We start from the raw sequence: 18,826 nt of genomic DNA, 5'->3' as shown, positions 1-18,826 counted from the left end.
CATAGTGCCCCCCCCCCACCACCCTGTCCTCCTTACAAACTAACTGATCCGCCCCTGTATCAGGACCATTACCTCTGGGTTGCCAAAAATCAAATCAACACAGGACACTGGCTCAAAGTACAGTGACTGAAAGAATATAAGAGAGAACAAATTGAATAAGGCAATTAGCTTATGTTGCACTAGCACTCGCACCCTCGTCGCCCACCTCCACAGCCCGCACCCACCTTGTCCCCCCACCCCCCCCCCCCACACACACACACAGATTGTGATATGGTGTCTGTTGAATACAATATGCTGTACATGTACATGTCAGTGACAGACATGATCGGGACGTTTCATCAAGTGAATTTTGGTGATAATTTCCGTAATAACTCAGTTTCCGACAAAAGCCCCCGGCCCTGCACGCGACTCGACGTAACCGAGAGAATGAATGAACCAAGCCACAAGACATGGCACAAGACCATACTATTGTGTGTGTAGCCCAGTGTGATAAAACACATGGAAAATTGCTTGACAAAGCGTCAATATGTGCACTCAATAACGAAGCTTGCTAAAGGACTACTCTCGATCTCAACCTCATTCCGATACTTTTGCTAGAACATATTTAATACAGAAGGATCCACTCTCGTATTCACGCAGTCGCTTATGGGTTTTTAACACACAAATACACGACACAATGCCTAGTATACGGCCGGTTGAATGCAACAAAGTTGTATGTAGCTGACCCATTACCTGGCATGGTTCCATTGACCACTGTCACCAGGCGAGCAGGTTGATATCCATCAGCCAGAATCACTTTTCTCAGTTCCTCGTCGGACAGCTGCTGATTGGTGTCACTTCTGAAATGAGAGAGAGAGAGAGAGAGAGAGAGAGAGAGAGAGAGCGAGAGAGAGAGAGAGGGAGACTGAGAGAGAGAGAGAGAGAGAGAGAGAGAGAGAGAGAGAGAGAGAGAGAGAGAGAGAGAACTCAGAACTTTATTACATAAGGATAAAGGTTTTAGGCTTAGCCTAATCTTCCAACCTGTCCTTGGAACATATACAGAGAATAATTGTAAACGAAAGCAAAGACTGCGCACATACACACACACACACACACACACACACACGCACGTATACACACACACACACACACACAAACTCACACTCGCTTACACACACACACACACACACACACACACATGCACACATATACACACACACATCCTCCCACACACACATGCTCGCGCGCGCGAGCGTGCGCTCGCATACCTACACACATGCACATGCTATCATTTCATACCTAAAATGAACAGTATCTCATCAAAGTATTAAACTAGTAAAACATCAAAATAATGGTCGAGTATAAAAAATATTGGACTCGCAAAGTCATAAAAAACAAGACCAGACACAAACAACGGAAAGGTTTTTTTTTAATTTCTTAAAAAAGTACAGCAATGTATTGCCGAACAGGGCCATATATATATACAGGCAGCTTAAGTTTCAAGAAGAAGGGGGAGGGGGACGAGGGATTACGCATTCAGATTAACTACATATATACAATATTTAAAAACAAACAAACACTTAAAGCCATATGTACTCGATGACTATACACGCTAATTGCTTTACCAACAGCTGGAGACATGCTAAATTAAGTTCCCTGCAAAATATTGTGGTCTAGGACCCCTTCAATGTTGAGATATGTTAATTTTCATTTTGATCTGGATCGTCCTATTTATAGATTTGCCAACAGAGGTAGCGTTGACGCAAGGGAAATAACTCCGCGTCTTTGTTTACATCCAAAGTTTTTGAGACTCTAAAACAAGCTGTAATGCATGTATATGGTCCGCGCATGGCGACATATCGTCATTACATGGTCTTATGGTGCGTTTGACATCGATTGTGGGCAAACTACACTTTGTAAACACGGGAGCGCGTACATATGCCTTTAAGAGCATTGCATACATTATCCGAGTACACAATGGAAACTAAACATCAGGGGCAGTTAATAGTTAACACTGTGATCAAAATTAATGTGTGTGTGAGAGAGAGAGAGAGAGAGAGAGAGAGAGAGAGAGAGAGAGAGAGAGAGAGAGAGAGAGAGAGAGAGAGAGACAGAGACAGAGACAGAGACAGAGACAGAGAGAGACACAGAGAGAGACAGAGAGAGAGAGAGAGAGAGAGAGACAGAGAGAGAGAGAGAGAGAGAGAGAGAGAGAGAGAGAGAGAGAGAGAGAGAGAGAGAGAGAGAGAGAGAGAGAGAGGGGGGATATTGATACGAGTGCGTCCGCGAATTCCGGGAACCATCAAAGCACTCATGCTTGATCACTATAGTTATATTCCTTATTGGCGGAGCAACGAATCGCCACGGAAGGCTTGCTCCGCTCCGGATGTTGTGAAAAACATGTCAATGGCACAAGGGCTTCTACTCCTCCAAACCGTTGATAATCATGACATACTTATTTTCGAAAATCGTCTATTTTCTTCCTTTGTGTTGTGTTTGTGACAGGGGAGGCTACCGCTCCTTTCACAGCAGACTCTGCACCCGAGTTGTTGGCCTTTAAGTCAACACCCGTGGTTTGTGGAAATCTGTTTGTGATGGGGTCTGGTAGTTTCCGATTGTCTGTATGTTCATGGAAACCTTCGGGTTTGCATAACAGTTTTTATAGGGCTAAGAAATTAGCCCTAATATTTTCAAACCTGTTTGATTGCACTTCGCTTCCCGGGGTGATCGTAGTGTTTCGGCACACGGTTACATCTGGCGCTTGCGAGCAGGGATGGGACTCGGCATGATATGTTCAGGTAATGGCATAATAAGACCACTGAACATGTTCGTGCTGTTCCCATTCTGCGAACTTGGGGTGGACAGTGGTCCCCCGGTTCGGAACTTCGGGACGAAGTTCATTTCAAACGGGGGCGATTGTGACAGGGGAGGCTACCGCTCCTTTCACAGCAGACTCTGCACCCGAGTTGTTGGCCTTTAAGTCAACACCCGTGGTTTGTGGAAATCTGTTTGTGATGGGGTCTGGTAGTTTCCGATTGTCTGTATGTTCATGGAAACCTTCGGGTTTGCATAACAGTTTTTATAGGGCTAAGAAATTAGCCCTAATATTTTCAAACCTGTTTGATTGCACTTCGCTTCCCGAGGTGATCGTAGTGTTTCGGCACTCGGTTACATGTTAGTTGCCATATTGAACTAAACTGAACTTTCCACGGCAGTCACCTTGATTTCATACCTATGGGCAGTGTGTGCTGTGGTAGACAGGTAAATAGCCGTTCCATCTGGTGTGGTCATGGTCAGCGCAGGAGCCACGACAAGCTTGAAGTCACACCGCTCCTTGGTCGGCGTGCATCTCCCACCCTCCACCGTTGGAGTGTACTCTTGACACAACTTGGTCCGACCCACCACGGATTCAAGCTGATAGGCCAAGATCACGAGGAAGGCCGCGGTGGGACTCCACCTGGAAACATGTACGGCGTAACCCTCTTTTAAAACTTCAACTCTTGTTTTTTGCTTTTTGTTTTTATATTTTGTTTGAAGACTTTTTGCTTATGACATCCTTGGATGTATCTCCACTGCTCACGGTACTGTGTATTCATGGCGATGGTGTGCGTGGTACTGTGATCCGTTAAAGTGCGCTGTCTCGCTCAGTACCGCCGACTTCAGCACTAGAGGTTTTTGTCGGGGTTACCCCACCCTTAGCTCCTTTTTACATTTAGTCAAGTTTTGACTACATGTTTTAACGTAGAGGGGGGAATCGAGACGAGGGTCGTGGTGTATGTGCGTGTGTGTCTGTCTGTGTGTGTGTGTGTGTGTGTGTGTGTGTGTGTGTGTGTGTGTAGAGCGATTCAGACTAAACTACTGGACCGATCTTTATGAAATTTGACATGAGAGTTCCTGGGTATGAAATCCCCGAACGGTTTTTTTCATTTTTTTTAATAAATGTCTTTGATGACGTCATATCCGGCTTTTCGTGAAAGTTGAGGCGGCACTGTCACGCCCTCATTTTTCAACCAAATTGGTTGAAATTTTGGTCGGGTAATGTTCGACGAAGCCCGGACTTCGGTATTGCATTTCAGCGTGGTGGCTTAAAAATTAATTAATGACTTTGGTCATTAAAAATCTGAAAATTATTAAAAAAATGTTTTTTATAAAACGATCCAAATTGACGTTTATCTTATTCTTCATCATTTGCCGATTCCAAAAACATATAAATATGTTATATTCGGATTAAAAACAAGCTCTGAAAATTAAAAATATAAAAATTATTATCAAAATTTAATTTTCGAAATCAATTTAATAACACTTTCATCTTATTCCTTGTCGGTTCCTGATTCCAAAAACATATAGATATGATATGTTTGGATTAAAAACACGCTCAGAAAGTTAAAACGAAGAGAGGTACAGAAAAGCGTGCTATCCTTCCCAGCGCAACTACTACCCCGCTCTTCTTGTCAATTTCACTGCCTATGCCGTGAGCGGTGGACTGACGATGCTGCGAGTATACGGTCTTGCTGCGTTGCATTGCGTTCAGTTTCATTCTGTGAGTTCGACAGCTACTTGACTAAATGTTGTATTTTCGCCTTACGCGACTTGTTACATTTAGTCAAGTTTTGACTAAATGTTTTAACGTAGGGGGGGGGGGGGGGGGGGGGGGGGGAATCGAGACGAGGGTCGTGTTGTATGTGTGTCTGTCTGTGTGTGTGTGTAGAGCGATTCAGAATAAACTACTGGACCGATCTTTATGAAATTTGACATGAGAGTTCCTGGGTATGATATCCTCAGACGTTTTTTTTCATTTTTTTGATAAATGTCTTTGATGACGTCATATCCGGCTTTTCGTGAAAGTTGAGGCGGCACTGTCACGCTCTCATTTTTCAACCAAATTGGTTGAAATTTTGGTCAAGTAATCTCCGACGAAGCCCGGACTTCAGTATTGCATTTCAGCTTGGTGGCTTAAAAATTAATAATGACTTTGGTCATTAAAAATCTGAAAATTGTAAAAAAAATTTTTTTTTTATAAAACGATCCAAATTTACGTTCATCTTATTCTCCATCATTTTCTGATTCCAAAAACATATAAATATGTTATATTTAGATTAAAAACAAGCTCTGAAAATTAAAAATATAAAAATTATTATCAAAATTAAATTTTCGAAATCAATTTAAAAACACTTTCATCTTATTCCTTGTCGGTTCCTGATTCCAAAAACATATAGATATGATATGTTTGGATTAAAAACACGCTCAGAAAGTTAAAACGAAGAGAGGTACAGAAAAGCGTGCTATCCTTCTCAGCGCAACTACTACCCCGCTCTTCTTGTCAATTTCACTGCCTTTGCCACGAGCGGTGGACTGACGATGCTACGAGTATACGGTCTTGCTGCGTTGCATTGCGTTCAGTTTCATTCTGTGAGTTCGACAGCTACTTGACTAAATGTTGTATTTTCGCCTTACGCGACTTGTTTTAAATGTGGGAGCACAGGTAGCAGAGGTTTTAACGCGCCTCTTACCAGCGCGATGAACCCGTATGAGCACATAGGGTATTTACTAGTCAACAGTGCCACCTGTTCACCACCCCGCTCTGATAGGAACACCGCCAGTTAGTTCAGGACAGCTTATTCGTCCGGGCAAGCCCGACTTATATCGCTGCAATCCCTTATATCTAAGGGACGCCCCCTATCCGCCGCCTGGGGACCCGCCGGGTTGGGGATGGTCGCCCTGCCACCTAATTGGAGATAGCCTGACCCCGGACTGTACTGTGTTTAAAGGCACATTTTTTCCCGTGGAAACAGTTCTGCTCCCTATCTCATACGTGCCCAAGCTTTTGCACGAGATAAGACTTGCATGGACACCTACCAAATTTGAATAGTCTGACTTCTGTGTATACAAAATTTGATTTTGTTAATGTTGTTTTTTTCAAAACCCGCTAGTGGTAAATACGGAAATAAACAAACTTCTTCTCTGTACAGAATGTAGTCAGGCTGCTCATGTTTTGCTATAAGTCGAGGGATGGGATTATGTATGCCATGTAATTGTCAGGTCAGATCTGAGATGGTGAGCCGAATCATTTTTACACGGAAAGACTGTGCAAAGTGAAGGCAACTATTGCCTAACTTGCGTAACTAAGAATGGTGGGCTGTTAGATCGAACCAAAGCAGAACACTTTGAGGTAGGAAAACAAGTTGTAAAAAACCCCTTGAAGGTGATTTCTGAGAAAGAGTGGAAAGAGAAAATGTCTACTGCTGGTCAAAAAGACACTATCGCATTGTAAAGTACTGTAATTGGGAAGTAGCATCTATCGCCTTAAGTTGTGTAGAATAGCTGGCTGTCAGTCCAGCCTATACATGTAACTGCATCTGATCAGCCAGTCAATTTAGACTGCATGCATCCACATGAACCGGGCAGTAGACTTTTTCATTAGCATAATTAAATTCAGATTAGATCAATCCTGTCCGCCTATTTGTGCTTGTGTCCTCCTAAGTTGTGTTTAGAGAAATAAGACAGACGGAAAACATTATGCAGCAACTGTCAAATGTGGCAAGGTTATGCATGATTGTGCGCTTATTAAACACATGGGGCGTTTTACGTAGACTGCGGAAAACTACAGAATTGATCAGAATTGATCAGCTATTCAGATCAGAGCGAAACAGCTGTATTGGGGTACGGCGACCTTGGAATTTAATCACAAATGCTCCGTGAGAGACACCTTCCGGGGCGCTTGGACTGATTTAAATATTAAGAAGAAGAAGAAGAGATTTTTTTTAAATGTCAGGGCGGTTTAATTTTTTCGACATTGAAAATGACACTATTCAAGAAACGATCAAAAACGATATTATAAGCTGTCAAAAACGGATACAAATATGCATTTCTGTAGAAAAAGAGAAAATGGAGGTGCTTTGAATAAAAGAACAATTTGATATGCAGGCAAGGCGTGATTCGAAGTCTCGAAACACTTGAAGCTCTTTTAGAATTCTCCTTGTAATCCACCCGTCCATGCACCCTCAACCGCACACCCACCCTCACCATCTCCCGCGCACCCCCCTCGAGACCCCCCCCCCCCCCCCCGCAGCTCGCCCTACCACCCTCCACCCTCATTCACTATTATTCGCGCTCTCACCTGCACACAGTGGCTATCACGCAACTCGTGTAAAAGAAATCCTCAACCTGAAAAGTGAGCCTTCTTACTCCAACACCAAGAAACTCTCAGATTTGTTCGACATGTTCAGTTTTCACCAGTCTGTTGACTCTCCGACTCATAAGCATGGTCACATGTTAGATTTAGTCATTCATCGCCCTTCTGATGCCATTGTCAGTTCATGTTTTGTCAGTCACGACCTTAAGTCTGACCACAACGCCGTATTATGTCGTCTAAATGTTCCAAAGCCTGTGTCTGCTCCTGTAACAATAACTTTTCGTAGCATCAAGAAGATTGATAAGGAGTCTTTTAGACATGATGTAGCTGGTTTATCTCAAGATTGCTCTGTCACTGAATATAACCAGACGTTGCGCTCAATTCTTGATAGGCACGCCCCTCTCTGCCAACGCACGGTTCGTCAGCGGAAATCTAACCCGTGGTTCAGTAGCATCTCTGAGCAGTTTGGCAAACTGAAACGTGAACGTCGTCAGGCGGAGAGGTGCTGGCTTAAATCCAAACTCACTGTTCACAAAGAGATTTTTGAAACCATCAAACGCAAAGTAAATGACTTAGTTGAAGGCGCTAAAACTGCTTTCTTCTCTGCCCAGATTTTAGGTAGTAGAACATGCAAAGAACTTTTTCAAAATTTCAATTCTCTGCTTGGCAAACAGACGGTTTCCAGCCTCCCCACCACCCATGACCCCAAGGACCTGCCAACTGTATTTTCTGACTACTTCACTGAGAAGATCGAAACCATCAGAAATAGCTTTCCTCCACCAGTGGTTTCGCCTCCGGCCTCACAATTCTCTGGTTCTTTGTTGGATAGCTTCACTCCTGTATCTGAGCAGTTTGTTTTGAAGATTTTGAAGAACACAGTGCCAAAGTCTTGTGAGCTAGACCCCATCCCCACCAACTTGTTTTATGAAAACCTTGACCTTTTTCTTCCCATCATAACCAACATAATCAACTCTTCTCTCACTTCTGGCACTGTGCCAATGGACTTGAAAACTGCAGTAGTTAAACCTTTGATCAAGAAACCATCTCTGGATAAAAATCAGTTGAAAAATTATAGGCCTGTTTCCAACTTGCCATTCATTTCTAAAATTCTGGAAAAAGTAGTGCTTAGTCAGCTTCTCTCCCACCTTGAAACCAACAACCTCTGCAACCCTCTTCAGTCAGCGTATAGGGCTGGCCACAGCACCGAGACTGTTTTGCTTCGTGTTGTGAATGACATTCTTTCTGCTCTGGATAATGATGACCTATCAGTTCTGCTTCTCTTGGATAACTCAGCTGCGTTCGATACGATCGATCACTCTGTTCTGCTCTCTCGTCTCGAATCTGTTTTTGGCATTCACTCTACCGCTCTTCACTGGTTTAGTTCATATCTACAGGGCCGTAGTCAGTATGTGTCTGTCAATAATCTCTCATCTCCTCCATCTCCTCTCTGTTTCGGCGTTCCCCAGGGATCAGTTCTAGGCCCAGTTTTATTTGTACTATACACCACTCCTCTCTCTGCCGTCATCAAGCAACACGCAGTCAATCATTACCTCTTTGCAGACGACACACAACTCCAACAAGCATGCAAGCCTACAGAAATCCAAGCGGTGACGCACACTCTCCAAAACTGCACTTCAGATATTAAATCATGGATGACAAACAATATGCTCAAGTTAAATGATGACAAGACTGAATTTCTTCTTTTCTCTGGAGCTTCCTCTTCGACCACTTCCCTTCCAGCCTCCATCACAGTAGGTTCTAGTGACATTTCTCTCTCTGATAGTGCTAGGAATCTTGGGTTCATCATGGACTCCCACCTCTCAATGAAACAACACATCAAAAAAGTCTGTCAGACATGTTACTTTGAGATCAGAAGAATAGGTTCCATAAGAAAATTTCTCACTGTTGATGCCACTAAAACTCTCGTTACATCCTGCATTCTGTCCAGATTAGATTACTGCAACTCCCTTCTCATAGGCTGCCCTGACTCCACTCTCCAACCCTTGCAAAAAGTACAACACTCTGCTGCACGTCTCATTTTCAGAGCACAGCATCGACAACCCTGCACTCCTCTCATGAAAGAACTTCACTGGCTTCCTGTATCTGAACGTATTAGGTATAAAGCTGCCTGCTTCTGCTACAATATCATCTCTGAATCGGCACCTGCCTATCTTTCTGAACTGGTCTCTCTCTACACTCCCTCTCGCACCCTTCGTTCTTCTGATGATGCTCGACTTCTCCGTCAAGGTCGCTTTAAACGCAAGGCTCATGGCTTCCGCACGTTTTCGTATTATGGACCTCAGTTATGAAATTCACTCCCCTTTCAATTACGTCACTCTCCATCCATTTCATCTTTTAAGTCCAATTTGAAAACTCACTTGTTCCAACAACACTACGGATAGTTCCTTAGTATAGAGTCTGGGGATGTGAGATGTGCATGATGTGTTGTTTGAATCTGACAGTGATTGTATGATTTTTGTATACATGTATTGTTGTCACGCGCTTTGAACTTCTGATAAGGCGCTTTATAAATGCCCGTTATTATTATTATTATTATTATTATTATAAATAAACGCCTTTAACTGTCTTAAACGTTTATAATATACGTTTCTACTTGAGATAAAATAGGGCGTTGTTGTTGTTATTTACCCAAGTTTGGACATAATCCAAAATATATATAAAAAAACACCAAAGAATAAGATCAAAACTTGACTAAATGTAAAAAATAAACATACATGATGTCACAGATGATAAATAGCACACATTAACGCTGTGGCAGACCCGCAAAGCGTAAAATGATACAACTCTTACCAGAAAGCCATGGCAGGGGTTGTTACAGGTCAAAACTCTTGATCCCAACTATTTCTGATCTGTTCTGGAGAATGCAAAACAGCGCACAGAGAGATATCTTAATTAGCCCTATGCTTCAAAGCACAAAGCAGAGCTGTTGAAATCAGGATGTGAACCTTGACGTAACCCGTAACGCAAGCGAAGCCGTATAATTGTGGAAACGAAACGCACCAAGCCGCCAAAGTATGAAAGCTTACCAACGCCAAAACTGATCTTGGGTTACCATTCTCGCATGAGAACTTTAATCAACATGTCTTTTGTGTAATAAACGTCGATAATGGCAGTGTTAAATACATTTTGTTTTCTCAATCGCAACACAAAAGCGCCCGTGTTCACGCCGTAGCAGACGGTCTTTTGCTTTGGACCAAGCATCTCTCTCAAACCTGAAATGATTCTTCAGCATGGAACTGTCGACTCGAACTGTTTTGAATCGAGAGAAGTCTTCTCTGTTCATTCAACGCTTTCTGTGGCTGTAACAATCCCGCGCATGCGCATTCGATCTTGATTGAGGGTAATGCGCACACGAAGCATGGTGGGCCGAAACCGAAGAGTTCCCGGAAGAACACGACATGATTAAACATGATCAGCTGATAACAACTGCTTAAATTGTTAGATTTGGTTCATTTCCTGAAGAATTGCCAAAACAAAAAATTAAACATGTAATTTAGTGGGGCTCCTATGTTGCAAAATCATTCAAATCATGCAACAAACACCAAAATAAGCAAATATGAAGAGTTTTATGTGCTTAACAAAACCTGATACAGAGCCATCGCGAAAAATAAAAAATGGGTAGTTTTTAAACAATTTTTCAAAATGGCCGCCAGTGTAAACGGTTGGGTATGTTAGGCATATTTCACTTCATGTGATTAACAGCAAATTTGGCGTAAATGGACATTTGCTTTTGCTTAACAAAACCTGATACAGAGCCACCGTGAAAAAATTAAGAAATCAGTAGTTTTTTTACAATTTTCAAAATGGCCGCCAATAAAAGGGTATTTAGGCATTTTTGATGCTACAAGACATTCTCTTGCAATAGAAACTAACACAAACACATTTTTAAACAAAACAATACATGTATTGTTGGTGCAGAGAATGATTGGACGGTGTGGGTGGCAGGGTTGAAGAATTTGTGGATTACCTAAACTGTGCAAAAATAAATATATTGCACCAATTTTCATACCAAAACGAAAACATTCATTCCTGTGCTGTTATATTCAATGTATGCTATTGAGGGCACTCAACTTGGCTAACTGGAACACTTTTAAGATAAAAGGTGGCCTTTACATGGGTTATTTGACCGCCGCCCAAATAAGGGTACCCCCAAAATAAAACTGATAAAAATGTAATACATGTATCAACTCAAAAGTCGACTAAAATTCATAATCGCTGTATTTCGAAAACGTTGTTTGTTCTCATGTGTTTACACAACTAGCACATTCCGGCAAGTGTCTATACTCAAAAGAAACTTTGGCAGTACTTGAAACAACCATCTGTCATATATACATGCGAAGTCAAAAATATGTGGGATGTAAGTCAACAAACCTGTGGCAGTTTTTAAAATATTATTTCGTGAAGATTTGAAAGTGTACTCAAACGGTTGAACTACGCCTCGTGCGTAGACACACATTCCTGAAAGTTTCAACGCAACCCACTTGGTCATTGCTAAAATACATGGATTTTAGTTGACTTGGGTATCCCTCAAAATTTGACACATAAACATCTCATCCGTGAGATCGACACATACATCAGTAGGTACAATGGCACAACACTAGAAATATGCAAGATGGCGAAATAAAACAACCTGTTCTGGATGGATAATCAAGTTGACTTTCTCTTCGTATACAACAGTGACCCAGTTGTGCCTCAGGAATTGTCGTCGGCTTTTTAAAAGGTACCCGAAGTTTTTGTCACATCTCTTTGTCACGTCAAGGGTATTCTTATTTTGACGGCGTAAATGATGATGTTAAAAAAAAATGTGCCAGATAGCGAAGATGCGAGCCTTTAATGGCATAGACAGTTTGAATAAAATGACACAGGAATAAAAGTTTGAGTTGGGGTATGAAAATGGGTGCAATAATATTTTTGCACAGTTTAGATGCTGACAGTTTTCACAGGCATGCAAGCACATTTGCAGAGAGCTGTGCTCTGCAGTCCTTCTTAGCAGCATTTGCAGCGTTTTGTTATACAGCTCTTCTTGCAGGCACACCTCATGAGTTCTCGGCACACGCTGGATACCTCTTGAAAGCTCGTCCAGAATGACTCCCACTTTCCAGCCTTGAACTGCCAGCCCACAGAGTTTGGAAGTCTAATAGGTAGATGGCTCTTCTCAATCTCATGTCCTGCAGCAGCACCTCACTTGTAAGGGGATTATGGTCAATTTGGCAGCTCTTTTTACTGAAGAGGTACCGTCTAGCACTGTTTACACCCAGTACGTTGCTGGTTTTGTCCTACAAATGTACACCAAAAAGCTCTTGTGCTGCCCTGTCAGTGGTACTCAGCTTACAAAGAGGAGCAGACAACCTGAAGAAAGTTTGAGTGACGTCTTCAAATGCTTGCCATACTTCCCAAGCCTTCTGATTCCCCAATACCATTGAAGAACGACATAGTGTCACAGCCTGTAAGGCTATGCAAAATGGGCAGACAGGGTGACTTCTCTTGGCCAATGGCTTTGGCAATGTGGCGATACACTTCACGAGCAGAAAAAAAACGCAACACAGCTGGAATGAGAAGCGGACTGTCTGGCCTCCTCTACATCCATGGTGCAGGAAATCAGCCTGTGGTACCCTTCACACAAAAGATGAAAAGTGACATTTTTATTGGAATGTATTTGAATAATGTTTACTATCTCAGAGAGTCGGTCAAAGCCGGGTTAGCAAGTCTTCACACACCAGACCAAAATGAAAGAAAATTGTATTTCATGAATTCGTATAATTCTTACTGTTTCAGGTTAAAAAACAAACAAACACAGTTTCCAGTGACCCAACTGATTCTGGAATCTTTCTGACCGCTACATTTATTCGCTTCAAACAGTCGCTAACAGAATGTTGACCATAGTGAGGGTTCGTACGTTAAACCCATCAAATTCACAGAGGTCGCTTACAAATGATGTGCAAACATGTTCCAATTAATACAAATAAAAAAATCTTACTGTTAAGATGTATTAGGTAACAAACCTTGATACAGTAGTACTAGTGAAATCGGCTCCCTTCTGTGGCACCGGAATAAATGCAGAACACTTGTTCCCAGGAACCGGCATGTGGTGTAACTCTTGTATATATCCTGTAAAAATAAAATTCACACCAATGCACGGTCAACTTAAAATAAGCAAAAGGATGAGAAACAAGCAACAAACCAAAATTGTAAAACTCAAAGAGCGGTACCTCTTCATTTTTCAAAACCACTTATCTCATTTGATTAGCATGCACTGTATGCTTTTGTCTGTTACCTACCGTCTTTGAAAGTTTGATCACAACACTGTAAAGACATGGGGAGTGGAGTGTTTTTATCTCCAGCTGGTCATCCTACTATCTGGCCTACCCTCACTCAGTTTTTGACTCTACCCCTCCCCACCTTATGGAAGTCCTTAACGTAGGCAGGACTAATCATTTATCATACCATGAACAATCTCTTTCTCCTCGCCTTTTATTCAAAGTTCGTTTAATCTGTTAAAAATCACCAGCGTGGCGATCATGATTTCCTTACTTGTAATCAACAGATAGATCTAGATCTATCAGCATCACAATCCAGCTTGATGAGCTATTGCAAGATTACTCTGCATTTCAGCGCTTCACCCGATGAATAACAGACCCCAGGGGAGAATTAAACAGTAAAATGATGTGACATTGGTGAATGGATGCGTATTCTTGAAAACTTACCTTCAGAAACGTTGTTTTCGCTCAAATCAAAACACGCAATGTTGCGGAGGCCGCCATCTTGAATTTTCATGCTGCGGATATATAAAATTCTAAAAACGATCAAATTAAATACCAGAACACAAAAATACCCATAAGAGTATTTATGTCATGCATGTGTTATCAGCAGACAACTTCTGGTGCATGGTAAACCATTGAATTTTACATTTGCTGAGTTGGGAATATTTACTGCTGAGCGCTTTTGGTACGAATTTCGTCTGCTGTAAATGCAGCCTTTTATTCCCTATCAAAGACCAAAAAAACGATTTCTGAAGTGGCTCTGTATCTGAAATCCCTTAAATAATTATAAGGAACAATACCACAATGTTATATTTTAGTGATATCTGCACATTTTCTCTTGAAAGTTAAAATTTCACTTGAACATTATAATTATCTGGTTTTGACGCAAGTAAGCTGTCATACCAATCAGGCAGTTTTCAATGGACGATTGCTTTCCGGCTGGGAGAGGGGTGGGGCGTAACTGAAGCCGAGTTATTCCTGACGTGCGTGCGTATTTCAATCAGGAATTTGTTTACGGCAGATTTTCTTTATACGTTGTATCAGGGATTCATTTCCATAATATTTTAAGGCTAGTGTGTCTCACATGTTGAGAAAATAACACACGTTAGCTCAGTGATCTCGATCAGAACGTACTGCGGAAGTTTGACAGAATATTGCGTGCGAGTCGCGTTGAGGTCTGCATCGTACAAAACATGATTCAGCTAAGCTGTTGCAGCTGTAACAGCCTCTCATTCTCGGAAATTAGTGGCTGTTATTTAATAATGTGGGCCTGTAAGTACGGCGTTTTTTTGTATTTCGAGTATATCTTCAGTCTGCATACATAATATGGCACGCTCGTTGTCACAAGAAGCGGCCATTTCAGTGTTTTATTGTCACACTCTCCTATAGTTAATATTTTATTCAGAGCTTGAGGTACGTACGCACTCGCCTAGATAGATGAAAAACGTTGATTCCTTATGTACGCAGTGACACCGCGTAAACAAACAAAAGTACAATACGCAGCCTCGGAGGACTACCATGTATTTTGCTTTGAATGATAGAACGGTCATGCTGTGATTCTTAAAGCCACCCTCCGCCTCCCGTAAACCACCTGTTTCTGATGATTGAGCTCCCCCAGCTTTTACATACAGTACAAACATACTTCCATTTGAATGCTTACCGCTCGGGAACATCCTGGCTGCTTTCCGTTGAGAGTGAGACATTTTCAAAGAATTGTTTTCGTGCAGTTAGAAAAGGATGTACAATGGAGATAATCGGGAGCCTCGTTTTGGCGCTAGACCAAACTTTTAAAATCTAAATAATGAATTGACAGCATGTGATACAAACATTCTTAAATCATGACATAAATCTTTTTTCATCAAGCCAAGATCAGTAAAATTCGAAGTTTTGAAAGTTTGAAAAAAAGGGGACCCGGATACAGGTCATGCAAGGTCGTGTCAGTTGAATGGTAAGTATAAAGATGCAGCACTGCATATCGCTTGTTTTTTAAAGTCCAACGCCGCCGCTCAGTTCGTGTCACTCGCAGTCGTGTGTTGCTTTTTTGATTCAGAGGTACACAATAACGTGCTATTGCTGATACAGATTTGCATTGAAACCACAAACTGACGACTAAATTCATCACGTATGTAAACAAAAGGAAAGCGAGTCAGACGGGGCCACGATGGCTCGGGGGGGGGGGGGGGGGGGGATAAACCACGAGAACTGCTGTGTGGTTTCCGCATGCTAAACAGCCATTCAAACAAACTGTATCATTTATTGTTGTTAAATGCTATTGCAAGTTTGTTCCATTGAAAGAAATCCTCAATTCGAAAAGTATACCAAAAGACACAGCTATGAATTTTGTGCTTGAGATACAATTGCGTTTTTGTTGTTGTGTAGCCAAGTTTAGACATAATCGAAAATATATTGTAAAAAACATAATCAGAAATAATATAGACATTGTCGTTGAAACATAGAATGAGAAATAACTAATGTATGATCATACATGTCTTGACGTCATTGAAAATACAGCACTCGTAAACGCTGTGTAAGATCCACAAATAAAATAAAATGATTCAACGCTCACCTAAAAGCCATGGCAGGAGCTTTTAAAGTTCAAAACTCTGTGTCTTGATCCCAACAATTTCTGATCTGTTCTGTAGAACGCAAAACAGCGCTCCAGAGAGATATTTAGCCCTGTGCTTATAAGCACAAAGCAGAACTGTTGAAATCAGGATGTGAACCTTGACGTAACCTGCAACGCAAGCGAAACCGTATAAATGTGGAAACGAAACGCACCAAGGCAAAGTATGAAAGCTTACCAACGCCAAAACTGATCTTGGGTTTCCATTCTCACATGAGAACTTTAATTAACATGTCTTGCGTGTAATACACGACGATAATGTTAACTGACAGTGTTAAATACATTTGTTTTTTTCAATCGCAACAAAAACGCGCCCGTGCTCTCACCGTAGCAGACGGACTTTTGCTTTGTTCAAACATCGCTCTCACACCTGTCCAGCTGTCGATGCAAAAATGTTGAATCAAGAGAAGTCTTCCTTGTGGCTGTAACTGTGTCTGTCCCCCGCATGCGCATTCGATCATGATTGAGGGTAATGCGCACACGATTCGAAGCATGGCGGGTCGAAACCGAAGAATTCCCAGAAGAACACGACATGATTAAAAATGATCTACTGATAACAACTACTAATATTGTTAGTTTCGGCTCATTTCCGGCTGCAGAATTGCCAACGCTAAAAATTAAACATGTTGCCGGGCGGGAAAGTTGTTTATTTGTGCATGTAGTGATTCCAAATTGTGTCAAAAATCACTTATATGCCCCAGACTTTGTTTGCGGGGGGGTTGGGGTTTTCCCCATGGACCCCCACAAGGGCACTGCCTTTTGATCCCTCCGGGGACATGGTGCCTATCCTGGTCAGATGCAAGTTACCGACTTTAACCAATCCGACCCCTCGGTAGGCTCCCGCTCTGTTGATAACTTTCCCGTGCACGTCCGTCCCGGACCCCAGCCTTTTTTCATCCTGATTTCTATTTTCCCAACTGTATACCTGCAAAGGTGAATGGATCCTGCATGACATTTACCCTCCAGACAGTAGGATGATGATTTCTTTACAAACATAATATATCTCAATCTTTTTAAATGCTGCTAGACCAGACTGTGGAGGTTGAACGATATATTTCACTCTCCGTACCGTACGAACAGTTTATTTTACCCTGTGTTTTATACTTTGCCTTAGATTTAGAACCTTTTGTTTTTCAGTGGTTGTTCTTCCCACAAAGTTGTGTGCCATGTTTGTTGTTGTTTGTTTGATTGTTTTTTTAAATTTTTTATTTGATTGTTTGTTCTGGTTTTGTTCCGTGTACATTGTATGGGTTGCTTCGTATTTGTATGAATATTGCAGAAATTGTTGTTTTTACCTTGTCTATAAGACTTTTCTTAGCTAATAAAAATAAACCATCAAAGCGTCTGTCTGCCTCTGAGTCTCACTGACTCTCTCTCACATGTCAGCACGGGTGTATATTACAATGTCTCACCATCTAAAATCCACAGGTGTTTCGCTTTTCCCGGCTCCAAAGGCAATACACCCCCGTCCATCAATGGAATCGCCTTCCAGAAACCGCCCGTGGCCGCCATCTTGCATCCGAAGACCATGTCTACGCTGTGCGATATGGAGAAGTGCGGCAAAACTGACGTCATCTGCACGTGCACACACACCGTGACCTTGACCCGTGACGCCGTGCATCAGCTGGTGCTGCTTGACCTTGATATTGGGACAGGTTTCTCCCACCCGGTTCATATTCATGGCTATTCCTTCTATGTCGTCAAGATGGGCTACCCAGTGTACAATAATCGGACTGGAAAGCTTGTGTAAGTCTAAGGCAACTTGTTTTAAAGGCGGGATATGCCGGGTGTAACGTTCAGGTGTCGATGATTGTTTTGTTCTTGACTTTTATTCCAGCTTTATTTCCAGTAATTGTTAAATTGTCATCCTCTTAACAAAATAAGCTTGTTGAAGTTATGTCGTCTTGTTGAAGTAATGCCTGCCTTCATATGTGTCAAAACCACGAAACAGCAACCGGCAACTCATTCAGATTGTGAAATTTGACTTCCAGGGCCGACAACTCTGACATTCAATGTGAGGACGATTTCTGTAACGTGGCCAACTGGAGAAACACGTCATGGAGAGCAAAGGACGGCGGTCAGGTTCCAGGACTTAACCTGGACAACCCCATCCGTAAAGACACCATCATTGTACCCAGTGGAGGGTAAGGCGTGTGTGTGTGTGTGTGTGTGTGTGTGTGTGTGTGTGTGTGTGTGTATGTGTGTGTGTTTGGGTGTGTGTGTGTATGTGTGTGCGTTTGGGTGTGTGTGTGTGTGTGTGTGTGTGTGTGTGTGTGTGTGTGTGTGTGTGTGTGTGTGTGTGTGTGTGTGTGTTTGGGTGTGCGTGGACGCGTGCGAGCACGCTTGAGTATGCATGCGTGCGTGCATTCCAAAGCAATTTTGTTCAATAACCAGGGTTCCAGAGATAATGCTTTCCCACTAGGTACACATGCGTACACTTTTACTTTAAACTTTCGCTCTTCGAGCACGCTATGTATGGTTATTTGATAGCTTCAGTTGATTCTCTCATCAGCTATGTTGTGCTACGCTTAAAAGCCAACAACCCAGGTCTGTGGTTCGTTCACTGCCACATCGAGATGCACCACCTGGGCGGCATGGCTTTGATCCTGGACGGCAGCGAGGGGGGACTGGGGGTCCGTCCGGTCGGATTTCCTACCTGTGACGACTTTCCCGCGTCTCATGAAGGTGTATATGTTACAGTTAATCTGTGAAACGAGGGAATACGTGTATTAATTAAACTATTTTAGGTAATACATGAATTAACTGGGTTTTTTCCGTCAGTTAATTCATGTATTACCTAGTTAATACACG

General features: G+C 42.2%; 1 protein-coding gene and 1 long non-coding RNA gene across 2 annotated transcripts in view; both read right to left on the bottom strand.

Moving 5' to 3' along the window:
* The window catches only part of LOC138951778 (uncharacterized), a 37,234-nt gene extending 21,124 nt beyond the window's left edge, over positions 1 to 16,110 (bottom strand). The window contains exons 1-3 of the mRNA XM_070323328.1: positions 15,959 to 16,110; positions 3,212 to 3,436; positions 733 to 839 (exon numbers count right to left, since the gene is read on the bottom strand). Coding sequence (XP_070179429.1) covers positions 733 to 839; positions 3,212 to 3,436; positions 15,959 to 15,969 — 343 coding nt within the window. The 5' untranslated portion in view covers positions 15,970 to 16,110. The remainder of the gene's footprint in view (positions 1 to 732; positions 840 to 3,211; positions 3,437 to 15,958) is intronic.
* LOC138951779 (uncharacterized) lies at positions 12,601 to 14,189 on the bottom strand. The gene is made up of 3 exons (XR_011451218.1): positions 13,837 to 14,189; positions 13,135 to 13,240; positions 12,601 to 12,745 (listed from the first exon to the last, which is right to left on the bottom strand). It is a non-coding gene; the product is annotated as an uncharacterized lncRNA (long non-coding RNA).
* Positions 16,111 to 18,826: the final 2,716 nt, after the last annotated feature.

This window comes from Littorina saxatilis, linkage group LG17 (genome assembly GCF_037325665.1).
Source record: "Littorina saxatilis isolate snail1 linkage group LG17, US_GU_Lsax_2.0, whole genome shotgun sequence".
In the NCBI taxonomy this organism is placed as follows: domain Eukaryota; kingdom Metazoa; phylum Mollusca; class Gastropoda; order Littorinimorpha; family Littorinidae; genus Littorina; species Littorina saxatilis.
This window is presented reverse-complemented; position numbering and strand designations above follow the sequence as displayed.